This window comes from Ornithorhynchus anatinus, chromosome 2, assembly GCF_004115215.2.
Source record: "Ornithorhynchus anatinus isolate Pmale09 chromosome 2, mOrnAna1.pri.v4, whole genome shotgun sequence".
Taxonomy (NCBI): Eukaryota; Metazoa; Chordata; class Mammalia; order Monotremata; family Ornithorhynchidae; genus Ornithorhynchus; species Ornithorhynchus anatinus.
In genome coordinates this window covers 104,811,395-104,837,614 of record NC_041729.1, presented here as the reverse complement: position 1 = coordinate 104,837,614, position 26,220 = coordinate 104,811,395, and the positions used below count along the sequence as shown (strand labels likewise).

The 26,220-nt window shown below is 57.4% G+C and overlaps 1 protein-coding gene across 1 annotated transcript; it reads left to right on the top strand.

Annotated features, from left to right (window-relative positions):
- The first annotated feature begins 412 nt into the window (after window positions 1–412).
- Window positions 413–26,220, top strand: DCBLD1 (discoidin, CUB and LCCL domain containing 1). The gene is made up of 14 exons (XM_029082928.2): window positions 413–509; window positions 11,486–11,698; window positions 15,511–15,645; window positions 16,375–16,426; window positions 17,681–17,753; window positions 18,165–18,298; window positions 18,469–18,509; window positions 19,160–19,396; window positions 20,626–20,747; window positions 21,190–21,520; window positions 22,167–22,254; window positions 23,631–23,680; window positions 23,878–23,982; window positions 25,383–26,220. The coding sequence occupies exons 1-14, from the start codon at window positions 416–418 to the stop codon at window positions 26,003–26,005; spliced, it is 2,298 nt and encodes a 765-aa protein (XP_028938761.1). The 5' UTR covers window positions 413–415; the 3' UTR covers window positions 26,006–26,220.

The following is a 26,220-nucleotide window of genomic DNA, read 5'->3' as shown; positions in this document are numbered from 1 at the left end:
GATGTGTCTGCCCGGCCCCGCCCCCCGATCGGCCCCTCCCCGTGATGCGTCTCCCCGGCCCCGCCCCCTTCCCGTTCCCCGCCCCCGATTGGCTCCTCCCCGTGACGTATCTCCCCGGCCCCGCCCCCTTCCCGGTCCCCGCCCGCCGATTGGCCCCTCGCTTGACGTGTCCCCCCCGGCCCCGCCCCCTAACTGGCCCCTCCCCGTGATGCATCTCCCCGGCCCCGCCCCCTTCCCGTTCCCCGCCCCCCGATTGGCTCCTCCCCGTGATGTATCTCCCCGGCCCCGCCCCCATTGGCCCCTCCCCGTGACGTGTGGGTGCGGGCCCCGCCCCCTGGCCCCGTCCCTGCCCCCGGTCTGTGCGGAGCCGGGCTGCGGGGAGCGGGTCCGGCGGGGATCCATGGGGCGGGGAGCCATGGGGCGGGGAGCCCGGCCCGCCCTGCTGCCGACGCTGCCGCTGCTGCTGCTCGGACTCTCGGCCCCGCTGGGGCTGCAGGCGGAGACCCCGGGTGAGAATCATTTTCCCTCCCCCCCCCGCCGCACGTGCGCTGCCCCCAACGCTCCGCACCGGGGGCGGAGGGGGTGTTCTCCATCCCTCTTTATAACGATAATCGTAACTACCGTGTGCTGTTCTCCTCCTGATGCTCATCTGTCCTTCACCCCGGCACTGTACTAAGCGCCGCGGTGGGCGCAAGCAGATAATATCGGTATTTGTTAAGCGCTGACGCTGTGCCGAGCACCGTTCTAAGCGCCGGGGGAGATCCAGGGTCCTCAGGTGGTCCCACGTGAGGCTCACAGTCTTCAGCCCCATTTTACAGATGAGGGAACTGAGGCCCAGAGAAGTGAATCATAAGTTGGTATTTGTTAAGCGCTGACGCTGTGCCGAGCACCGTTCTAAGCGCTGGGGGAGATCCAGGGTCCTCAGGTGGTCCCACGTGAGGCTCACACTTAATCCCCATTTTACAGATGAGGGAACTGAGGCCCAGAGAAGTGAAGTGACTTGCCCACTTCCTCCCTTCCTTCATTCCATCCTATTTAATAATGATGATGATGGCATTTGTGAAGCGCTTACTATGTGCAGAGCACTGTTCTAAGCGCTGGGAGAGATCCAGGGTCATCAGGTCGTCCCACGTGAGGCTCACAGTTTTAATCCCCACTTTACAGATGAGGGAACTGAGGCCCAGAGAAGCGAAGTGACTTGCCCACAGTCACACAGCTGACAAGGGGCAGAGCTGGAATTCGAACTCATGACCTCTGACTCCCAAGCCCGGGCTCTTTCCACCGAGCCACGCTGCTTCCCCTGATGGGGCTGGACTGTGAGCCCGCTGTTGGGCTGGGGTGGTCTCTATCTGTTGCCGAGTTGTCCATTCCAAGCGCTTAGTACAGTGCTCCGCGCGTAGTAAGCATTCAATAATGTTGATATTTGTTAAGCGCTTACTACGCGCAGAGCACTGTTCTAAGCGCTGGGTTAGATACAGGGTCTTCAGGTTGTCCCACGTGAGGCCCACAGTCCTCATCCCCATTTTCCAGATGAGGGAACTGAGGCCCAGAGAAGTGAAGTGACTTGCCCACAGTCACGCAGCTAAGTGGCAGAGCCGGGATTCAAACCCATGACCGCTGACTCCCAAGCCCAGGCTCTTTCCACGGAGCTACGCTGCTTCTCTAATAATGATGGTATTTGTTAAGAGCTTATTATGTGCCAAATAATAACAACGATGGTATTTGTTAAGCACTTACTATGCGCCAGGCACTGTTCTAAGCGCTGGGGTTGATACAGGGTGATCGGGTTGTTCCACGTGGGGCTCACAGTCTTCACCCCCCATTTTGCAGATGAGGTCGCTGAGGCCCAGACAAGTGAGGTGACTTGCCCACGGTCACCCAGCTGACAAGCGGCAGAGCCGGGATTAGAACCCACGACCTCCCAAGCTGGGACTGTTCCCACTGAGCCACGTTGCTTCTCATATTTACGATTGAATGAATGAATGACACGCGGGGCTCACAGTCTCCATCCCCATTTTACAGATGAGGGAACCGAGGCCCAGAGAACTGAAGGGACTGGCCCCAAATCACACAGCTGTCAAGTGGTGGAGGCGGGATTAGAACCCATGACCTCTGACTCCCAAGCCCAGGTTCTCTCCGCTGAGCCACACTGTTTTATCCTTTATCCAGCCGTCCGGCTCTCCCTCCTTGCGGCCCCGGGATAATCCATTCGTCCCCTCGTCACTGCCCGGGGGGAATCTCTGCCCGCTGACCAGCTCATCTGGCCTCACTTTTTGGCTGACCTGGACTTACTGTTTGGCTGCCCTGTCCCCACTCTTTGGGTGATCAGTCTGTGCTCACCTCCCGGGTCATCTGTGCTCCCTCTTGAGTGATCAGTCTCTGCTCACTGTTTAAATGGTCAATATGTGCTCACTGCCCTGGTGAACTGTGCTCACTGTTTGGGTGATCAGTCTATGCCCACTGCTTGAGTGATCTGTGTTCACTGGATGATCAGTCTGCGCTCACTGCCCGGGTGAACTGTGCTCACTGTTTGGGTGATCGATCTGTGTCCACTGTTTGAGTGATCTGTGTTGTCTGGATGATCAGTCTGTGCTCACTGCCCGGGTGAACTGTGCTCACTGTTTGGGTGATCGATCTGTGCCTCCTGCTTGAGTGATCTGTGTTCACTGGATGATCAGGCTGTGCTCACTGTTTGGGTGATCAATCTATGGCCACTGCTTGAGTGATCTGTGTTCACTGGATGATCAGTCTGTGCTCACTGCCGGGATGAACTGTGCTCGCTGTTTGGGCGATCGATCTATGCTCACTGCTTGAGTGATCTGGGTTCACTGGATGATCGGTCTGTGCTCACTGCCTGGGTGAACTGTGCTCACTCTTTGGGTGGTCAGTGTGTGCTCACTGACTGGATGATTTGTGCTCACTGTTTGGGTGGTCATCTGTGCTCGCCGCCCAGGTAGTTAGTGCTCACCGCCTGGATGATCAATCCGTCCTCACCGTCTGGGTGATCAATCTGTGCTCACTGCTTGGGTGTTCACAGTTGGGATGATCGATCGGTGGTCGCTGTTTAGGCGATCGGTCTGCGATCACCGCCCGGATGATCCGCACTCACTACCCGGGTGATCCTTGCTCACTGTTTGGGCGCTGGGTCTCGTGCCTCACTCCTCCCTGACCCCCCTTTCCGGACTCCAGTGGAGGGGCCGCCCTGATTTCGGCTCGAAAACCTTCCCGGCCCCCGGGCGGGATGTGGCCCCGCAGCTCCGTGGCTACCGAAGGGTGACCGGGATCGGCCAGAAAGTAGCCTCCGCTGGGGGATAACGGACCGCGTTGCCGTGTGGGTGGCGCTTAGCTGGGGCCGGCCGGCCCGGGTCACCGCAGGATTCTCAAAAGCACGGCGTAGCGGATAGAGCCCGGGCCTGGGAGTCGGGTGGTCGTGGGTTCGAATCCCGGCTCTGCCGCCCGTCTGCTGTGTGACTTTGGACAAGTCGCTTCACTTCTCGGGGCCTCAGTTCCCTTGGCTGTAAAATGGGGATTGAGACTGCGAGCCCCACGTGGGACAGATACTGCGTCCAACCCAATTTGCTAGTATCCACCCCAGCGCTTAGTACGGTGCCTGGCACATAGTCAGCACTTAACAGATACCATCATCAATATTATTATTACTACAATTGATGTTGGAGTGGGAATCTGCTCCTCTTCTCTCTCCAATTACGGAAGGAGAAGCAATGTGGCCTAGTGGATAGGGTACGGGTCTGGGGCTCAGAAGGACCTGAGTTCTAATCCCAGCTCCGCCTGTGAGCCCCATATGGTACTGTACTGTACCACATCCAACTGTATCCAACCTGATTTAATTGTATGCACCCCAGCGCTTAGTACAGTACCCGGCACATAGTAAGCATTTAACAAATACCATCATTATTATTATTGTCTGCATCTCTGGGCAAGTCCCTTCACTTCCCTGGGCCTCAGTTACCACAGCTGTGAGCTTGCCGTGGGCAGGGACTGTGGCTGTTGTTCTGTTGTACCCTCCCATGCGTTTACTACAGTGCTTTGCACATACTAAGTACTCAGTAAATGTGATTGAGTGAATGGATAAAATGGGGAGGGAGACTGTGAGCCCCACGTGGGACAGGGACTGTGTCCAACCCAATATGCTTGTATCTACCCCAGTGCCTGGCACATAGTAAGTGCTTAATGAATACCACCTTCTTTATTATTATGATGATTATCAAAGTGGTAAAAGTGGTTGACTTGGTCCTTCTCCCCATGACGGATGGCAGCTGTGAGCTCTTCCAGGGCAGGCACCGTGGTGACTCCCTCTCCTGACCTGTCCTGAATGTTCTCCCGGTGCCCGACTAGAACTCCGTGTGCAGTGGGCGCTCAGTCCGTTGCTCTGCATGTAGTGGGCGCCCATTTTGGTTCTCTGGGGTGGATGGGCATCCGGTTCAGTGTTCTGCATGCAGTGGGCACCCAATTTGGGTCTCTCCATGCGGTGGGTGCCCAGTTCGGTTCTCTACTTAATAATCATAATAATAATTGTGATATTCGTTAAGTGCTTACTGTGTGCCAGGCGCCGTACTAAGCGCTGGGGTGGATACAAGCCAGGCAGGTTGGACACAGTCCCTGTCCCAAGTGGGGCTCGTCGTCTCAATCCCCATTTTACAGATGAGGGAATTGAGGCACAAAGAAGTGAAGTGACTTGCCCAAGATCACACAGCAGACAAGTGGCAGAGTTGGCTTCTAGACTGTGAGGCCGTTGTGGGCAGGGATTGTCTCTATTTGTTGCCGAGTTGTACTTCCCAAGCGTTTAGTACGGCGTTCTGCACAGAGTAAGCGCTCAATAAATACGATCGAAAGAGTGAATGAATGAATGAACCCATGACCTTCTGACTCCCAGGCCCGTGCTCCGTCCTCTGTACCATACTACTCGCCCAGTTTGGTTTTCTATGTGTGGTGGGTGCCCAGTTCGGTTCTCTGTGTGTGGTGATGATGATGGTGTTGTTAATAATAATGTTATTTGTTAAGCGCTTACTATGTGCAGAGCACTGTTCTAAGCGCTGCGGGTAGATACAGGGTAATCAGGTTGTCCCCCGTGGGGCTCACAGTTAATCCCCATTTTACAGATGAGGTCACTGAGGCCCAGAGAAGTGAAGTGACTTGCCCACAGTCACACAGCTGACAAGTGACAGAGCAGGGATTCGAACCCATGACCTCCGACTCCCAAGCCCGGGCTCTTTCCGCTGAGCCACGCTGCTTCTCATCGCTTACTGGGTGTCAAACACTGTTCTAAGCACTGTTACAGGCTAATCAGGTTGGCCACGTTCCCCTGTCCCACCTGGGGCTCACAGCCTTAGTCCCCATTTTACAGTTGAGGGAACCGAGGACCAGAGAAGCGAAGCGACTTGCCCGGGGTCACACGACAGACAGGCGGCGGAGGTGGGATTAGAACCCAGGTCCTCCTGTCTCCCAGGCCCTTGCTCTGTCCACTAGCTACTTCGGCAAGCCGGTGTGGGGTGGCCGCCCGGTTTGGTGTTTTGCATACGGCGGGCACCCGGTTCGACTCCGTGGCGGGGGGGGATCCGGTCCAGGCCTCTGCTTGCCGATGCTGGTGTCACCCAGGTGCCGTTCCTTTCAAAAAGCTCTCCGACAAGAGGTTTAGAAGCTGCCCGGTCCGATGACTCTTGCGCTGCCAGCTTGACTGCGAGGTGTGAGGATCGCCACCGCCTGCTCTCGGCCACGAGGGACCGGGACGGATGAGCGGTGCCCGGTTAAAGCACGGGAGCCCTCGTGTCTCGCCGCCCCCGGGCGCTGCCGGCGTTGGGTGGTTGTCTGGGCCACCTGGCTCCGCCCCATCCCTACCCCGCTAAAACTTTTGCGCCGGGGGTTCAGAGGGAGGAATATGATTCTGTCCGCAGGGACGGTGCCCGCCTGCTCCGGCCCCCAAGGTCGGGGAGGGAGTCGCTGCCCCTGCGGCGTGGGGAGGGGCAAGTCCCACAACTCCACATCCTCCTCCAGACCCGCCTGTTTGGGGAGGGATCGACAGATAGCATTCGTGCCTGAACCAGCTGCTCAGGGCTGGCCGAGGAGTGGCCACGGTCCCCTACTCCCTCTCCCTTTTGAACTTAGATCTGTACCCCTTATTCATCCAGCTTGTCGGATGAATAAGCCGATTCATCCCCTTATTCGGCTCATGAGTTCGAATCCCGGCTCTGCCACTTGTCAGCTGTGTGACTGTGGGCAAGTCACTTAACTTCTCTGTGCCTCAGTTCCCTCATCTGTAAAATGGGGATTAAGACTGTGAGCCCCACGTGGGACAACTTGATTCCCCTGTGTTTACCCCAGCGCTTAGAACAGTGCTCTGCACATAGTAAGCGCTTAACAAATACAAATACCAATCATCCCCCCACCACAGAACCTGGGCACAATCAAATTATTACGTACTTTGTGCAGAGCACTCCACTAAGTGCTTGGGAGAAGACAAGACAGACACGTTCCCTGCCCACAAGGAGCTTACAGCCTAGAGGGGGAGATAGACATTAATATAAATCTGGAAATTTTGGATATATTCATTCTTTCAATCGTATTTATTGAGCGCTCACTGTGTGCAGAGCACGGTACTAAGCGCTTGGGAAGCTCAATTCGGCAACAGATAGTACAATCCCTACCCAACAACGGGCTCACAGTCGGCTGTGGAGCCGAGGGAAGGGTGAATACGGGGAGCAAATTCAAGTGCCAGGGTGACGCAGAAGGGAGCGGGAGAAGAGGCAATGAGGGCTTAGTCGGGGAAGGCCTCTTGGAGGAGGTGTTTTTTAGAAGACTTTGAAAGTGGAGCGAGTGATCGCCTTGCAGATACGAAGAGGGAGGCAATTCCAGGCCGGAGGCGGGACGTGGGCAAGAGGTCGCCGGTGAGATAGATGAGATCGAGGTACGGTGAGTGGGTTGACGTTAGAGGAGCAAAGTGTGCAGGCTGGGCTGTAGTAGAAAATCAGAGAGCTGAGGTAGGTGATGAGTGTTTTAAAGCCAATGGTGAGGAGTTTCTGCTTGATTCGGGGGTGCTTGGGCAACCACTGGAAGTTCTTGAGGAGCAGGGAAACGTGGACCGAAATGGTTTTGTAGAAGGTGATCCAGGCAGCGAAGTGTGGACCGAAGTGGGGAAAGCCGGGAGACTGGGAGGTCAGCAAGGAGGCTAGCCAAGTGATCAAGGCACATATCCGTGGGAGTCAGTGTACGTACCCATAATTTATATATTTCTATTCATGTCTGTCTTTCCCCGCTAGCCTCTAAGGACGTTGTGGTCAGGGAATGCGTCTATGGACTCTGTTGTACCGTGCTCTCCCAAGGGCTTAGTACGGTGCTCTGCACACAGATTGGTCGACGCAGGCGGTGTCGGGCAGGAAGCTCTGCCAGAAGGAAAATGGGCAGAGTCTCTGGGGAGTGGCCGGGTGTGCCAGGTTGGGCTGGGCTGGGTGCACACCTGGGGCCGCCCTGCTTCAGCAGCAAAATGCCCCCGCCCAAGCTGGGGACACTGCGGTCCGGGGTGGGACCCACCCAGCACTCCTGCTGCCCCCTGTCTACCCCCTTTTCCCCCAGATATGCACACACACACACACACACACACACACTGTCTCTCTCTTACATTCACGCACGCTCTCATCTGCCCAGGAAATGCCCTGGGGCAAGAAGAATCTCAGCTCCGACGGGTAGAACCAGTTCCCATTCCCTCCTGACACTCGGGTTTCGCCCGTTTTTCGACCGCAGCTGGCACGGGGCTGCAGGGAAGGAAGGATCTTGGTAGCTGAGCCCCGACTGCCTTTCCCTGGAATGTCAGGGTTTTGGCCTCAGCTATGGGAACCAGGGGACATGAGTTCATTTCAGGTCAGCGCCGTGCACGGTGTCAGCGTGCCCTCTGGGGACCCGGTAAATACCCTCAAGACGCGTGCGGTGTAATGCGGGAGCAAACAGACAAATTGACAGATATGCCACGTTAATAGAGTTGGAAAGAGCTATGCTTCTAAGCGTCTTTAGATTAAAGAATAAAGAAATCGATAACAAATGAATACAGTAGTTACTCCGTGAGGGGGAAGTTGGGGAGATTGATCAGGGAAGGCCTCCCGGAAGGAGCTGAGCTTTCAGGAAGGTTTTAATTGTTCGCAGGGGAGAGTTGGGGTCTGGCGGGTTTGAAAGGGGAGCGAGTTCAATCAGTCGTGTTTGTTGAGCACCTGCACTGTGTGCAGAGGACTGTACTCAGTGGTTGGGAGAGAGTATAAAGTTGGTGTACACAACTTCTCCCTGTCCTCAAGGAATTTACAGTCTAGTTGGGGAGACAGATTTTAAAATCCATTACTAGCAGGGGAAGGGGCGGAGAGAAGGACTACATAAGTGCTGTAGGGTTGGGGGAGCGTACAGACCCAAATGCATAGGCGATGCAGAAGGGAAGGTTGGATTGGTTTAGGAAAAGAGGTTATCAGAGGTTTGAAGATGGGGAGCGAGGTGGTCTGAGGGAGATGCAGGAGCAGGGAATTCCAGGGCAGTAGGAGGACGTGAGCCAGAGGTCGATGGTAAGACAGATGAGGTCAAGGCACAGTGAGTAGGTTGGTGCTAGAGGAGTGAAGTGTGTGGGCTGGGTGGAGTAGGAGATTGCGGGGAGAGCTGATTGAGTGTCATAAAGCCAAAGCTCAGTGAAGTATGGACTGAAGTGAGGAGAGACAGGAGGCAGGGGGTTAAGTTAGGAGACTGGGGAGGTGGGATAGGATAAGCACAGTAGCAGTTTGGATGGAGAGAAAAGGTGAATTCTAGAGATGTGGTGAAGATAGAATTTAGCGACAGACTGAATTTGCGGATTGAAGGAGAGAGGTGAGCTGAGGATAATGGCAAAACTGTGAGCTTGTGAGACAGAGGATGGAGTCTTATCTACAGTAATGGGAAAGTCGGGGAGGAGAGGGTTTGGGAGGGAAGATGAGGAAATTCTATTGTGAACATGTCAAGTTCGAGGTATCGGCAGGGCATCCAGGGAGAGGTGGTGTCTGAAGGCAGTCGGAAATATGAGACTGCAGAGAAGGAAAGAAATCCGGGTTGGAGAGGCAGATTTGGGAATCGTCCTCATAGAGATGTAGTTGAAGCTGTGGGATTTGAGCAGTGGGTTGGAGATACGGAAGTGAGATATAGCTATAGGAGCTGAGCTTGGGTGGTACAGAGAGTGCACACTGGAGGGTGATAACTGTGGGATTTAAATATTTGTTTCCTGTGCGCCAAGCCCTGTATTAAGCACCGGGGTTCAGACAATGGAAGCAGACTGGGAACAGCCCCTATCCCACTTGGGGCCCACGGTCTAAGAGATCAGGTATAAAGTCCTCATTTGACCGACGAGGAAACTGGGGTGCTGAGAAGTGAAGTGACTTTCCAAGGTCACCCAGCAGGCAATGGTGGAGCCAGGATTAAAACCCAATAATAATAATAATAATGATGATGATGGTATTTGTTAAGCGCTTACTATGTGTCAAGCACTGTTCTAAGTGCGGCGTTAGATACAAGCTAATCAGGTTGGACACTGTCCTTGTCCCACGTGGGGCTCACAGTCTTAATCCCCATTTTACCGACCAGGTGACCGAGGCCCAGAGAAGTAAAATGACTTGCCCGAGATCACTCAGCAGACAAGAGACAGAGCCGGGATTAGAACCAGGTCTTTCCGACTCCCAGACCTGTGCTCCATCCACTAAGCCATGCTGTTTCTCCAAGTCTTCTGACTCCCAGCCCACGTTCTTTCCACTGGGTCATGCTGCTTCCCAGTTGAGGGGGAGAGCTGGAGGGGAGTGGGAGAGGGCCTGCTCTGGCTCTCTCATCTTGCTCCTCTGGGAGAAGGCTGGTCTTCAGCCCCTCAGCCTGTCGACTGCTCAGTAGAGTGGATGAGGCACGGCGGGCTTCTTTGGCCGCTCAGCGGATGAGGCAGGGTGGGTTTTTATGGCCGCCTAGCAGATGAGGCACGGAGGGCTTCTATGGCCGCTCAGCGGATGAGGCGTGGCGGGCTTTTATGGCCGCCCAACGGATTAAACGTGGCGGGTTTGTGTAACCTCTCGGTGGGTAAGGCCTAGTGGGCTCCTGTGGCTGCTCAACGGATGAGGCACCGAGGGGACAAACCCCACCCCCCAGGCTGCCACTTTCCCACCTTCCTTTGGGAGAAATCAAGGTCCTCCGCCGACGCACCAGCCCTCCCTGTGTCCTGGAGATCCCTCCCTAGCCCTGCCCCCGACTGGCCCACCTGGAGGAGGAGGCCCTCGCGGGCCGGGCAGACTGGCTGGCTCAGCGTGGCCTTGGCCAGCACCGTCTTTTGTGAGATCACAGCCTTCGAAAGCTCCCTTGATCTCTGCCGCAGGAAGACGTTTTCTCACGCCCACGGGCTGGAAAAACCTGTCCTGGCTTGAGTGCCACAACCAGAAGGCGGCCCTGGAGTCCCCGCCAGCTGGGGATGGACCCGGGCCCAATATGTGCCCGCCTTTCCCATCCCAGGGACCCGGCCTCTCCTCCCCGGCCGAGGCAGCCGCACCCTTCTCCCCCTGCCCGTAGTCGGAGCGGGGCCTTCCGGGGAGGGGAGGGCAGGGCAAAGCCAGGTCAGCCTCTGAGGGAGCTGCTGCTGGCACAGCGGGCTTCTTTACGGAGGGGTTTGGAGCAGGCCACATGGGCGCAGTTCTGCCAAAGGGCCGGCAGCCTTGGGTCCGGGGGCGTGGGTGACGAGCTTCCGGACATTGCTCCGGGCCCCATTAAGTTGCCTGGCCTGCGCCGGAGGGGAGAGTCTTATTTACTTGAGTGCTTACCGTGTTCAGAGCACTGGACTAAACGCTTGGGGGAGTACAATAGAACAATAAACGGACACATTCCCTGCCCACAACGAGCTTCTGGTCCAGAGGAGGAGAAGAGGTCTCCATCTGGACAAATCCTCCAGGTTCCCCCTCTCTGCTTCTGGAAACGTTGTACTGGGACTGACCCCCATACGTACTGGGAGCCGGGGGGTGCAGAGCCCAGTATCGGATGCCTCCATTTATTTATTCACTCAGTTTTATTTATTGAGCGCTTACTGTGTGCAGATCAATATGCTAAGTGCTTGGAAAAGTACAATAGAACAATAAGCGGACACGTTCCCTGCCCACAACTAGCTTATAGTCCAGAGGGGAAGTTAAGTGTCTTGTCCGTTGAAGCAGACAAGTGGCAGAGCTGGGACCAGAACCCAGTTGTTCTGACTCCCAGGCCTGTGTTCTTTCCACTAGGCCTCACTGCTTCTCTGTTGTCCCTCTCGTCCTCCGAGGCACAAACGATTTTATCAGCGCCTTTCCAGAAAAACCGCAGTGGCCGGTCGGTTTGGAATAGGGGATGAGACGTGGTACCTGGTGGTTGGAAACTTGGGACTCGATTGCGGGGCCGGGAGACGGAGAAGGCGCTGGCTCCTTCCTCCCCATTTCCCGGATGGAAACCCACTCCTCCCATTCCGTTTCCACAGGCGATGGGTGTGGCCACATGGTGACCCACCAGGAAAGCGGCACGCTGGCATCCAAGAACTACCCCGGCACGTGCCCCAACCACACCGTGTGTGAGAAGACCATTTCGGTGCCCGCGGGCAAGCGGCTCATTCTGCGCTTCGGAGACCTGGACATCAAAGCCCAGTCCTGTGACTCCGACTACGTCCTGCTGAGCAGCTCCACCGCTCGTTACGGTACGTCTAGAAGCCGGGTCGGGATGCGGGGAGGAGCGGTCAGCGTTCCTGGGCCCCTGGGTTCCTGGGGCGCTTCTGGGTCCACCTACCCGCCGGGTGCCCCAGCGGGCTCCGTAAGTAACCCGTGAGTCGCCGCCCTGGCTTCCCCTGCTGATGGAACCTCAGTTCTCTCGCTCCTGCTGCCCCAGCCAACTCTTCCGCTTCCCCCGGCCCCCAAGGGCGAGTCTGGACCGGCGGCCGAAATGCTTCACGGCCCAGACCGGGTTTGCCCCCATCGAAACCATCTCCCTGGCTGAGTTACCAGGGGTTTCCACGGTTGTTTCGTGGGCAGAAACGCCCTAGCCGTACCAGATGCCATGGGTCTGTTTAGAGATAGTTTCCAGATAACCCCGTTTTCCTGGGGGTGGCTTTCCAACAGCCCTTAATTCAGGACAGTAAGTCAGTCAGTGCTATGTAGCGAGTACCCAGTGAGAGGCACTTGTGGGAGAGCATCACACAAGCAAGTCACTTAACTTCTCTGTGCCTCAGTTACCTCATCTGTAAAATGGGGATTAAGACTGTGAGCCCCACGTGGGACAACCTGATTCCCCTGTGTCTACCCCAGCGCTTAGAACAGTGCTCGGCACATAGTAAGCGCTTAACAAATACCAATGTTATTATTACATTCTCTGCCCTCAAGGAGTTTACAGTCTAAAGCAGTCTAAGATGATGTAGTACAGTCAAATTCCAACTTCCGCCCTCTTAGATTGTGATCCCCCTCACAGTCATAATAATAATAATAAGGATAATACGGATGATGGCATTTGCTGAGTGCTTACTGAGTGTCATTGTTCTAAGTGCTGGGGTAGATACAAGCTAATCAGGTTGGACGCAGTCTGTGTCCCACATGGAGCTCACAGTCCTAATGCCCATTTTGCAGTGAGGTAACTGAGGCACAGAGAAGTGAAGTACTTGCCCGAGGTCACAAAGCGGACAAGTGGCAGAGCCGGAATTAGAACCCAGGTCCTTCCGACTCCAAGGCCCATGCCCTAGCCACTGGACCTCGCTGGTTTTCCCCTGGGAGGCCCCCCGGGCAACAGCCCGACGAACCCCGATCCATCTTCCTGTCGGGGGTTGAGCAGGGCCCTTTGCTGATCGGATGAGTGTCCCGGCGGGCCTTGCACTAGCCAGGGCAGCCCTTGCGGTAGCCAAGGCAACGAGCCAGGACTTTGAGCTTGGCTCACGTACCGACAGCTGGGCCTGGCCGCCCTCCCCTGGCACCACACCCCGCCACCTGTGGAGGACTCAGCTTGTCACCGCAGCTGGCTGCCAAGGGGATCGGGCACTAGGGTCACCTGCTGTAGCCAGCTGCGGAGCTGCTGCTGCCCTGGGCCCTGAGCGGGGGTTGTGGGGAGGGGCAGGGTGCTCCCATCCAACCCGGGATGAAAGCGACAGTGGCACCAGGATGGTTAGAGGAACTGTGTACTGGTTGCCCTCCTGGGCCCCCACGCTGACCATTAGGGTGGACCACCCAACACCCCTAACTATCCCCTCTCCACCCCTAACTTCCTTTCAGAAGAGCGTCCCAGTGTGGACTTGTCATCCGTAGATCTGCCCAGACCCCTCTGGGTCCTGCTGGTGTTTCTGGCCGCGGGCCTTCCTGTGGGAATGGATCCCATATCTCCCCTCGGCCCCCTCCCCAAAGCTGGAGAGAGACAGGTTTCCTCTTGTTTGTTTGGTCTGAACATCCTGCCCCTTGAAACCCATTCCAGCCCAGCTGGAACAGTCCTCCCACCCTCTGTTGTCCATTCTCTCTCCGGCCCTTGTTTACTAGATCCCGCAGCTAATTTTAGCCCAGAGGAAGAGAGCGGGAGACAGCTTCAGCTTCAGGAAGGAGGGATGAGGCCCCCTGAGTGCGTGAGCTCCAGGGCCGGGACCGTGGGGGCTTTTCTGAAGCCAAATCCCCCTGCTCCCTCTTCCCAAACTACCGGCCTTCTGTTTCCACCCGGGGTCCCCCTTCCTTGTTGGCCCCACTGTCGGTGTCCACCATTTCCAACCTCCCTGTCCAGACCACGGAGTGACCCTCCCGCTCCCCTCTGTGCCCTCCTCTCCCCCAACTCCCCCAACCTCTCCAAGCCTCTGCCCCCAGTCCAGCCTGGCTCCCTTCCCTCAGGTCCTTATGCCCTAGCGACTGAATCTTCGCTTGCCCGCGTCCCACACATCTGCCCTCGTCCCGAAGACGCGGCTGGGCCCATATAGCCACTTCCCCTCTCTTTCTGCTCCTTTCCAGTTGGGTCTGCCCATCTCCTGCCTCAGAGGTTGCCCCCTTGACAGTCTCCTTGATGGATTTCTCCTTCTCCACTGTCATAGACCGCCTGAGTCAAGATCAAGGACCCTGAAGGCCCCCGGTCGAGAGGGCAGAGACTGGCGCTTCCCCTGCAAGCCTTATAAACAAAATAAAATAAATGATGGTATTTGTTAAGCGCTTACTCTGTGTCAAGCACTGTTCTAAGCGCTCGTGTAGATTCAGTGTAAGCAGGTTGTCCCACGTGGGGCTCACAGTCTTAATCCTCATTTTACAGATGAGGTAACTGAGGCAAAGAGAAGATAAATGACTTGCCCAAAGTCACACAGCTAACAAGTGGCAGAGCTGGGATTAGAACTCACGACCTCCGTGTTCTTTCCATCAAACCATGCTGCTTCTCAAGGCCCAGGGTGGCCACGCCACTCATTCGAATCTAGATTTTGCTTCAGAGATTTTCTAGAAGCAAAACTTACTCAGTGGAAAGAGCCCAGGTTTGGGCTTCAGAGATCGTGGGTTCTAATCCCGGCTCCGCCATTTGTCAGCTAAGCGACTTTGAGCAAGTCACTTAACTTCTCTGTGCCTCAGTTACCTCAGCTGTAAAATGGGGGTTAAGACTGTAAGTCCCACATGGAACAACCTGTATCCCCTTCAGTGCTTAGAACAGTGCTTCGCACATAGTAAGCGCTTAACAAATGCCATCATTATTATTATTATTATTATTCTAGTTCCAGCCCTGCCTCGGTCTGCTGCGGGGCATCCTTTTAATCTCTCTGTGGACCTCAGTTCCCTCATCAGTGAAATGGGGAGAATAATCCCAGCCTTTCTCTTCCCCACAGGGAGGTTGTGAGGATGAGTTGAGATTAATGGATGTGAAGGGCATTAGGGAAAATAACAAAAGTCATACAAATTATCAACATCATTGCTATTAATGTCCCTTCTAAGCTGTAAACTCATAATGGGCAGGGAGCATGTCTACCGAATCTGTTATACTGTACTCCCCCAAGTGTTTAGTACAGTGCCCTGCCCACAGTTAAGCGCTCAATAAATACCACTGATAGATTGATTGACCAGCTTTGCAGTCACAAGTGTATTTCTGTTCCTGGGGAGCCAGCTGTTCCTAGTTCCCCCTAGCATAAATCCCTGAGTTTAGCAGGGATTCCCAGCTATCCCTATTGCTCCCACTGAACTCGCCTGTTTCATTCTTGAGATTGGAAGCTCCTCAAGGGCTGGTCTCATATCCTGCACTTTTATGGTGCTCTGCGTACGGAAGGTGCCCAGTACAGTGTCCTGCTCCCAGCTGGCCTTCAGGACAACACTCTGCACCCAGTAGATGGCTCGTCCGGTGCTCTCTGCTGACAGGAGGAGGCCCGTTCAGTGACCTGCCCACACTAGGCCCTCGGTACATCCTGATGACGACGAGGACGGTGACCCTGAAACCAGTAGCCCTCCCCACCTGCAGAGGATCCGACCTAAGTAGTCCTGCCTTCCCGCTGCCTGAGAACCGAGACTCTTGTGTTCCTCTTTCCAGGGCTGTTCTGCAGCAGCCTCCCTGAGTCCAAAGAGATCACCCTGGACACGAACGAGGTGACCGTCCGCTTCGAGAGTGGATCCCTCATTTCCGGGCGAGGATTTCTGCTGTCCTACGCCAGCAGCGACCACCCAGGTATGGGCACCGGGAAGCTCGCAACCTCCCGCCAGGCGGCACGGCCTTCGTCGCCCCTGTTGCCCTCCCGCCTCTCCCGAGCACTGGGAACAACGGAGTGAGGGGATGAAGAGGAGTAGGAAGGGAACGCCAAAAGCACAGAACTTGATCTTTAGTTTAACACTGGGGTTTAACATCCCCCGCTTCTGTCGGTATTGGGAACATGGAGATGATGGAAAACCACAGGAGTTGGTCTTCGGTCTAGCACTAGGGTGGCAGGCCCATCTCCCGCTCCTTTGGGCACTGGGAACATGGAGATGATGGAGGAGGAGGAGGAATACCAAAACACAGGACTAAATCTTTGGTTTAGCATTCATTCATTCAGTTGTGTTTATTGAGTGCTTACTGTGTGCAGAGCACTGTACTAAGTGGTTGGAAAGTACACTCTTACGAGTGCTGGGAATATGGAGATGGAGGAGGGGGAGGAATAATACCAAAACCACAGGACTCTGTCTTTGGTTTAGCAGTGGGTCACTTTCCACTCCTATGGGCACTGGGAATATGGCGATGGAGGAGGAGGAGGAGGAACTCCAAAACCCACAGGACCTGGTCTTCTGTTTAGCACTGGAGTGGCAGGAGCGTCTCCTGACCCCACCTGGGTGGGGAGGTGGGGCACCTTTCAAACTCGGTCCCTTTGGGAAAGGTCTAGCTGCCACTTTACCGCTCACACGGCATTCTTGTCTACAACAGATTTAATCACCTGCTTGGAGAAGGGGAGCCATTTCTCACAGGCAAACTTCAGGTAGGCCCGAGTTTCCGGCACTCCCCGCCCCCAGGTTCAGGAGAGTCAGGACCAAATGTTTGGGGTTGCCATGACCGTCTCCCTCCTCTCTGCGGTCTTTGGGGGTCCCCACTCTGATGAACCTCAGGGCCGTCTGGGTCCCCAGGAAGGAGATCTGCAGAGGTCGTGCTGCCCTGAGCAAAGAAATAGGCACCAGAAGCAGCATGAAGTATTGTTAACAATAATAATAATCATGATATTTGTTAAGCACTTACTATGTGCCAGACACTACTAAGCTCTGGGGTGGACACAAGAAAATCGGGTTGGACGCAGTCCCTGTCCCACGTGGGGCTCACAGTCTCAATCTCCATTTTACAGATGAGGTAACTGAGGCACGGAAAAGTGAAATGACCTGCCCAAGGTCACACAGCAGACAAGTGGTGGTGACGGGATTAGAGCATATGACCTTCTGACTCCTAGACCCATGCTCTATCCACTACACCGTGCTGCTTCTCCTGAACTGGAGCAGTCCCTGGTGGGCAAGAGGGAGGGGCCGCCCCCCCCCCCCCCCGTACCTCCTGCAGGTTCTTCCCTGGGCATCAGCAACCACACCGGGGGCTGTGTCGAGCTGAGGCTCCCTGGATTTATGAGGCAGCTGCAGGAGCAGAGTCGAGGGAGTCTAGGCAATCCCTGGGTTCTGGGTGGGGTCCAGGGCAACTGTGAGGAGAGAGGGGAGTCCAGGGGAACTGGAGGAGTGAGGGGAGTCCAGGCAATCCAGTGGTTCTGGAGGGAGGTCCAGGGGAACCGCAGGGGGGGTCGGGAGAGTGCAGGGGAACTGGAGAGAGTCGGGGGTCGAGGGTTCCAGAGGAGCACCGTGGCAGGGAGCGTGTGCCGTGGGGACCGATCCTTGTTCTCCTTGCAGGAGTTTTATAGACGTCCCCTTCACCAGCAGCAAACGTCCTCAGGGGCAATTGCCTTCTTCTGGCCCCAAGTGGGCAACAGAGGGGGAGAAAGCCGATTGTTCACCTGGTGGGTTTCAAAGCCCCATCCCAACTAGCCCGGTCCGCCCCCCGACGGAGCTGTGGTCCGGGTGTTTCGGCTTTCAGGGCCCAGGGCGGACAGGAGTGGGCCGGGGCGGGGTGACCGATCGTCCGGGTTGGGGGAATTTCCCCGGACAGTCAGAGATTTGCCGGTTCCTGCTGTCCGTGGGGGAGGCGGGGGTCCCCATCCTCGGGTGCCTCAGTTCAGCCAGCCCCTCCCCTCTCTTCCCTGCAGCAAGTTCTGCCCCGCCGGTTGCCGGGACATTGCAGGGGAAGTTTCCGGGAACGTGGAGTCTGGATACAGGGATGTGAGTACTTGAAAGGGGGTGGTGGGGAGCGATTGGGAGAGAGCAGATGGGACTGTCTGTGCGTCCAGGTGGGATGGGGCACACTGTGGGGGCAGAGCGCTGTACTGGGTGCTCACGGTGAGTGCGGAGTGCTGTGCCGGGCGCCCACTGTGAGTGCTGAGCATTGAACTGTGTACTCAGGGGAGATTTTTACCACGAGGAAATGTCCGGCCACTGGGATTCTCTGGACTGGACAGTAGGGAAGCGTTCGGCTTTGGGGGGCGATGGGGGAAGAAGTAGGGGACAGAGCAGAGAGGCAGCTGGTCCCCATCGTTCTCAGACAGCAGTAGTGTGCTTGTGGGTTGGTGTGTGTTTGTGCCTGCAGGTGTTGGTGCGGGTTCTCACGTGTGTATGTGTGTGTGTGTGTTTCAGACCTCTGTCCTGTGCAAAGCGGCCATCCATGCCGGAGTCCTGGCCGACGAGCTGGGCGGCCAGATCCACGTGCGGCAGCTCAAAGGGATCAGTCACTACGAGGGACTGCGGGCCAACGGCGTCTCCTCCCGAGAGTGCGTGGCTCCGGCAGCCTGGGTCGACCCGGGGAGGGCCTGACCGGCGGCTGACCGGCCGCGGGCTCTGATGGGCGGCAGGTCCCCGGGGGAGGCTCCGCCCCAGATCTCCAGGTGCCCACGGGAGCCGACCACGCACCCCTCCAACCCGCTTGTCTGTTTCCTTCCAGGGGCTCTCTGTCGGACAGGAGGTTTCTCTTCATCTCAGATGGTGAGTGGCCCAGCCCTCCGACCGGTCCAGGGTGCCGTCCGTACCCTGAGCATTTGTGCGAAACCAGATTTCTCTTATTTCCACTCATCCCCCGTTTCCCCAACGCCGCTTCCCCCAGCCGAGTTCAAGCCGTCCCTCGGGGCGACGGTCCGGTGCCGTGTCCCGGCCCGGCCTCTGTCATAGTCACGGCCGCAGCCGTGCCGGCGGCGGGATGGGAACGAGCTCCGCCTTTGGGCGGAGACGAGGCTCCCGGCTCGTGGCCGGGTGAAGGACTGTGAGCCCGCTATTGGGAAGGGATTGTCTCTATCTGTTGTCAAATTGTACACTCCAAGCTCTTAGTACAGTGTACATAGTAAGCGCTCAATAAATACGATGTAAAGAATGAAGGGGTGGGCAGTCCAGACCCCGACTGAGGTCCTGCTAGTGGAACAGTGGTGTCCCATGTTCCCCCTCAGTTGGGAGGCTGGAACAAGGCGGGGGTGGATAGGCCATAACTGCCTCTAACCCCGCCCCTGCCACCGTGGTGCATGCGGGGCCGGGCCCCCGGGACCCTGAGTCCCCGCGGTATCTCCGGGTTGGGTTGCCCAGTTGGGGGGAAGCACATCCCCGGGGGAGGGTCCCACAGCCTGCCGGTCTCTCTTCCCTTCCAGGCTGCAGCGACCTGCTGGAGGTGGACGCCGGCCGGCAGACGACCACGTCGTCCCCCAGGCCGCAGTCCGGCCCTAGCGGGAGAGTGATCCGGTGGTTCCCCGGACAGGAGGGTCGGCCCCAGCTTCCGGAGCTGGCGAGGGCTACGGGCAACGGGAGCGATGGCCGCGGTGGTCCCGGCTCCCCCGGGCCCCGCAAATCGCTCAAAATAGACTTGGGAGAGAAGAAGCGGATAACGGGTAGGCACCCCGGGAGGTCGGGGAGGCGGGGATGGGATGAGGGAGTTGGCGGGGCACGGGTCTCTGGGCCAAAAGCCCTGGAGCCTCCAAGGAGCTCAAACGCTTAGCTGCAGTGGGAAAGTTGTCACCGTCTGAGTGAGGGGGGACGGGCTGACAGCATCGTCCCCATTTTCCAGGGTACTGATGATGTGTGTTTCAGTGACTTATAATTTTTAGTTGCGGTGTCTAAGTATTCACCATCATAGGAACAATAAGCCCTTAAATAGGCAGGATGCTTTTTCAGTTGTGCTTTCACATCAAACTGGGAAGCAGTGTAGCCTAGTGGAAAGAGCACGGACCTGGGAGACATTGGATCTGGGTTCTAATTTCTTTTAATGGCATTTGTTAAGCACTTACTACTTGCCAGGCACTGTTTTATGCACTAGGGTAGGTACTACCTAAATCAGGTTGGACACAGTCCCTGTCCCATATGGGGCTCACAGTTACAGATGAGGTAACTGAGGCACAGAGAAGTGAAATGACTTGCCCTAGGTCACACAGCACACAAGTGTCAGAGCTGGGATTAGAACCCAGGCCCTTCTGACTCCCAGGGCCATGCTCTCTCCACTAAGCCATACCGGACTCTGCCGCTTGCCTGCTCTGTGACCTCGGTGGACAAGTCACTTGGCTTCTCTGTGCCTCAGTTCCCTCTTTTGCAAAATAGGGATTCAGCACCTGTTCTCCCTCCTCCTCCCTGGCCCCGTGGGAGACCTGATTGTCTTGCAACATCCCCAGTACAGTATAGTACGCTATAGTAGGTGCTTAACAAATACCAGTTATTAAATGTTGTCCTCGCAACAGCCCTGAGGGGCAGTGATTCTTTCCCCCCATTTTTCAGATGAGGAAACTGGGGCCCAGAGAGGCTAAGGAACTTACCGAAGGGTACCCAGCGGGCCAGTGGCAGAACTGGGACTAGAGCCCGGAACGCTTTCCTTGGGCCAAACGGCCTCCCCGCAGGGAGCTGGATCAAAGTGTTAAAGGTTGAAAGTGGACTCCTGTTCTCCCAGCCTGTCCCCTGTGTCTGGGAGAATCTTGACTCCCGTGGAAAGCTTTAATCGTTTCCGGAACTTGAAATGTTCTGCGTTTTGCCCCTCGGGGCTCCAGCTGGGGGAGGGGCCGGCCGGGGTTGAGACGGGGCATCCCCGTCTGTCTCACGACGGACTGACGGCCGACGGCGTTTCTGTCCCCAGGAATATGGACCACGGGGTCAGCTCAGCCCAATTCCATCTCCTATGTCGAGACCTTCGTGTTGAACTTCAAGAACAACTCAAAGTGGCAGAGCTACAGGGAGGTTATGAGCAACAAAGAGAAAGTGAGTGAGCTCTTGGGGCTGCATGGACTGTGGGACAGGGTCAGGGAGGGTGCAGAAAGGGTTCCGGACGTTTTTGGCTTCCCCTGCCGGTCCCCTGCCTCCGTGGCTCATCTTCCGGAGGCAAGACGGGCGATGGGGAGCGGGGAAAGTGCCTGCCTCTGGCTGCACGGCCACCACATCCCAAGCCGAGCTCAAGACAGGCCCTCCCCTAAAGCCCCCACTGAAGTTTTCCATCCGCAAGGCGCTGGGGCCGTGAGGCAGCTCGGAGGATCCTGGGTCCTTGGATGGGGCTACCTGAGATGATGGCCCGTTCACGCCCTTTAAAGGCTCCTGCTGCCTCCAGCCTCCTGGGAGGGAGGGAGGAAGAAGGAAGGAGAGTAGCCCTCTCGGGCCACTCCCTCCCCGGCGGCGGGGAACACGGACCGGCCGTCCTCTCCCGCAGGTCTTCCCCGGCAACGTGAACTTCCGAGACCCGGTGCGCAATAACCTCATCCCGCCCATCGAGGCCCGCTACGTGCGGCTGATCCCCCAGACCTGGCACAAGGGCATAGCCCTCGAGGTGAGCCTTCTGGGCTGTGCCGCCACGCCTGGGGGCCCTCTCCGGGGTCCGGGCCGGGCCCTGCACCCCCTGAGCCCCCGAGCCCCCGCTTTCTCTCCAGCAGGAAGCGGCGACTCCTTTGGGTGTCTCGGGCCGAGCGGAAGCGCCGGGGGCTCGGACGGGAAAGAGGACATGCCGGTCACTGAGCTCGTCCCGTCGGTGGAGATGGACTTAGGTACCTTGGGGGGGGTGGCGGGCCGCCGGTCCACTCCCAACACTCCGGCCCTGCCTGGTAACCGAGGTTTGGGCTGACACCTCCTGCCCCGACCCAGCTGACTCTATCCGCCCCAAGCCAGCAGACCCCGTGGAGAGGGCAGCACCGGGAAGAAGCCATCTTCTTCTGGGTTCTGTTATCCCGCGGTGATGGAGGGTCGAGCCTCCCGGCCTCCCCGGCCACGTAGGTTCTCCGTCCCGGCCCCTTGACTGAAACTGGGGGGCCCCGTGGAAGCCAAAGGCAGACGGGGTGGGGTCCGGGAAGAGCGAAGTGTGGGCCGGCTCCGGGTGTGATGGGAGAGGCCCGCCTGCGTCGATCCCCACCGTCCACAGCCCAGGCCTGGTCTTCTGGACACCAGCGGGTGGAAGATGGTTGGGGAAGTGGGGGGGGGGGAGAGCCCCCAATCCTGAGGTCTTCATCTGTCTGACCCTGCCCTAACATCCCCACTTGCAGCCCACGTGCCCGGGGCTCCCCTGCTCAGGGTGGCAGGGTGGACGCGGGCGTCTCTCCTAGCCGCACGCACCCCGCCCGACCGGGGCGCCCATCACGTTGCGCTTGAAATCGGGGCCTGAGTCTCGGCCTCCAGTGTTGGGTTCGTGTGTTTCAGGGTTAAAATTTCAGGCGCTAGTCATCCCGCTGGGGCTGTGCGTGAGCCTGCTGGTGGCCGGAGCCGTGGTCTACGCCACCCTGCGCAGGTCTGTCTCTGGCTCTGTTTCCTGTCAGAGCGGCGGGAGGGATGCGGGGCCGGACCGGGGCTCTGCCCCGCCCGGGTCCATGCTTCGCCTATGGGGGCAGTGGGGGCAGGGAGGCAGAAGGACCTGGGTTCTAATCCCAGCTCCGCCACTTGTCCGCTGGGTGACTTTGGGCAAGTCACTTCACTTCTCCGGGCCTCAGTTACCTCACTTCACTGGGTCTCAATTACCTCATCTGTAAAATAGGGATTAAGACTGTCAGTCCTGTGTGGCACCGTGTCCAACCTGATTAGCTTGTGTCTAACCCAGTGCTAAGTAAATTGCCTAGCACACAGTAAGCGCTTAACAAATACCACACAGAAAAGAGGGGAGGGGGTCGTAGAGCACACACGCCCCCCCCATCCTGTGATGATGTCACCAGGGGCCCACCGCCACAAAGAAGATCGGGTCCAGGCCCGGTCCAATTTGGCAGCTCGAGAGCCGTGCCCCTAATAATAATAATGTTGGTATTTGTTAAGCGCTTACTATGTGCCGAGCACTGTTCTAAGCGCTGGGGTAGACACAGGGGAATCAGGTTGTCCCACGTGGGGCTCACAGTCTTCATCCCCATTTTACAGATGAGGTAACTGAGGCACCGAGAAGTTAGGTGACTTGCCCAAAGTCACACAGCTGACAAGTGGCCGAGCCGGAATTCGAACTCACGACCTCTGACTCCAAAGCCCGTGCTCTTTCCACTGAGCCACGCTGCTTCTCTTCCCTACCCACGTGGCTTCATCAATCGGTCAATCAGTGGTATTTATTGAGCGCTTACTGTGTGCGGAGCACTGTACTAGGTGCTCGGGAGAGTACAACGCAACACATTCCGTGGTAGACGCATTCCTTGCCCACGACGAGCTTACAGTTTAGAGGACTCGCTCAGAGTCTCCAGATACGACTGCCCGGCTCCATCCTCGGGAACTCCCCGAGTTAAACGGCGGCTCCCGTCCCGGGTGTGGGCCTGCCTGGGCACTGCCGGGCCAGCAAGTCGGGCGGTGGACTCATTGCAGGCGAGACGGGGTCCGGAGCGTCTGAGCTCCAAAACCTCAAATTGCCACTTCCCGGCTAAGGCCCCATCTCTGCTGAGCGCCGGCATCCCAAACCCTCTAATTTGGGGCTGGGGCGGGGCCGGGGAACCACCCCGGCTCTGCGGCGTCGTCATCGAGGGCCCGTTCCGGCTCCGACCCCCTCTGACCCTTGACCGGGGCTGCGGCGGTCCGCCGGGCGGGGCGAGGAGATCCCCGGGGACTCCAGATCGGGGGTCCCCGGCACCCGAGACAGCTCTGCGGGAGGGAAGGGACAGAGGCGGCCCTCTGAGGGGATGTTCTTCTTATTTATCACAGGAGGAAGCTGAAAGGAAGCGGGTACGGAGCAGCGGCGGCCCCGCAATCAGGCAGGTGGAGAGTGGCGGGTCTGCGTCTCGCCGCTGTGGGGGACGACGACGGGGGCGGGTTTTCTGCCCGGGGTTGTCCGTCTCCCGTGGCTGTGCGACTACCCCTCCCTCTAGGCCTCGGGGTGGGGGGCCGGACGCCCGGTTTGTGAAGACGGCGGGGTGGCGGTTTATAACGGGCCGGCGTCCTCTGGTTCTAGGCTGCTGGAGGCGGAGGAAGCACCAGTCGGCGGAGTTCACCATCAGCTACGAGCCGGAAAAGGAGGCTCCTCCGAAGCTGGATCTGGTCACCCGCGCCATGACGGGTAACCACCGGTCCAGCCCCCTGGGGTCAGCAGGGTGGGGTGCGGGATTACGGACCCAAGGGGCGGCACCGCCCAGCCCCTCCCGGGGTCTCCCCTCCTTCAGTAGTTGCCCGAAACAGACCTGAGAGTCAGAGGTCGTGGGTTCTAATTCCGTCTCTGCCACCTGTCTGCTGTGTGACTCTGGGCAAGTCGCTTTACTTCTCTGGGCCTCAGTTACCTCATCTGTAAAATGGGCATCAAGATTATGAGCCCCATGAGGGACACGGACTGGGACCAACCCGATTACCTTGTATCTACCCCAGTGTTTAGAACGGTACTTGTGCTTACGAATACCGGAGTTGTTATTCCTATTATTGCTTCAAACTCTTCTATGATAGCAGTAATAATTGGTATTATCAACTGGACTGTGCACCTCCTAAGGCCAGCTAACGTGCAGAGCGCTGCACTATGGTCCTGCTTTGCCCAGGAAATGGTACCAAGTGTTCGGGACCCTTCAGTTGACATTTCTCCAGGAGTTTACCATCTAATCGCCACTTGCTGGCTGTGTGACCTAGGGCAAGTCACTTAGCTTCTCTGTGCCTCCGTTTCCTCATCTGTAAAATGGGGATTCAAATGCCTGTTCTCCCTCCTGCTTAAACTGTGAGCCCCGCATGGGACAGGGACTGTATCTGACCTGTCTGTCCCTATTTTAATAGAGTGTTTGCCCCATAGTAAGCACTAGTGGAAAGAGCACAGGCTTGGGATTCAGAGGACGTGGGTTCTAATCCCGGCTCTGCCGCATGGCTGCTGTGTGACCTTGGGCAAGTCACATCACTGCTCTGGGCCTCGGCTGCCTTATCTGTAAAATGGGGATTAATAATAATAATGGTATTTGATTTCACTATGTACCAAGCACTGTTTTGAGCGCTGGGGTAGGTACAAGGTAAGACTGTGAGCCCCATGTGAGACAGGGACTGCGTCCGACCTGATTACCTTGTATCTACGCTCGCGTTTAGAACGGTGCTTGGCACACAGGAAGCTCTTACCAAATACCGCAATTATTATTAAGATACCACCCTGTTTATTGCTGTTCTTAATAGAGGAGACAGGCCAGATAGAGGTTATATGCATACAGTGAGACCCAGCGGGAAAACACAGATACCTTAGGCCAAAAGTGGATCTAGAGTGGATCGATGGATGAGATGAACTGAGTGTGGCTGATGATGATGATGATGGTATTTGTTAAGCACTTCCTCTGTGCCAGGCACTGCTCTAAGCCCTGGGGTAGATAGAAGATAATCGACGCAGTCGGGAACCGGGAGAGGGAGAAGAGGGGGATCGGCCGCCATCTTGGCCACCCAAAGTCCGCACCTGGCTGGGGCTGGAGGGGAAGGGGTGCATATCCGCATCTCTCCATCTAGGTTTGGAGTACCAGCAGCCACTCCTGATGGGGACGGGGACGGTCACCAAGAAAGGCTCCACCTTCAAGCCCATGGACGCGGAGGACCGGCTGGGGAGCGGCGAGCCGGGAGGCCGTGCCGCCCGCCCGCCCTGGGTCGGCCGCCACGAGTACGCGCTGCCCCTACCCAGCCAGGGACCCGAGTACGCCACGCCCATCGTGGAGCGACACCGGAGCAGGGGGACGGCCTTCCCCCCTGAGGACGGCTACCGCGTCCCTTCCCCGGCCACCGCCGCCCACGCCCGTTCCCTTTCGGCCGGGGGCTTCTCCGGCGTGGGCAAGATGGACGCCCGGCACGGTGACTACGCCCAGCCCGTGGCTCTCACGCCCGGGATAGGGGACTACGACAGACCCACGGGCGGCAGCGCCTTCCCCGCCCCGGTCTGGGGCACTGCGGACTCTTCCGTGCCCCAGATGGACCCCCCGGGGGACGACGGGTACTCCACCCCTAGGGACTGTCTGAAAACATCCCATCTTGCGGCTGAGACCGCGGACCCACGAGGGCACCCGTGCGCTCACCACGTGCGGGAGCCGCCGCCGGGCACGCGGGACGTGGAAAGGGCGGTGCCCAGCGCTCACCTCTGAACGGATTGATGCGTCCGTGAGTTTCAGAGGATTCTCCACGGAGGCCTGGACGCGTCCTCCTTCAGTTTACAAAGTCCCTGATGCCCGCTGTGCCTGCCGGACTCCGATGGGGGCGACGGGGTGGTGTTGGGGGCGTTTTCAGGGGGCCAGCGCTTTTTCGGGCCACCGCGTGTCGTGTGTGCAATCTTTACAGAGTTTTATTTAACAAGTAAAAT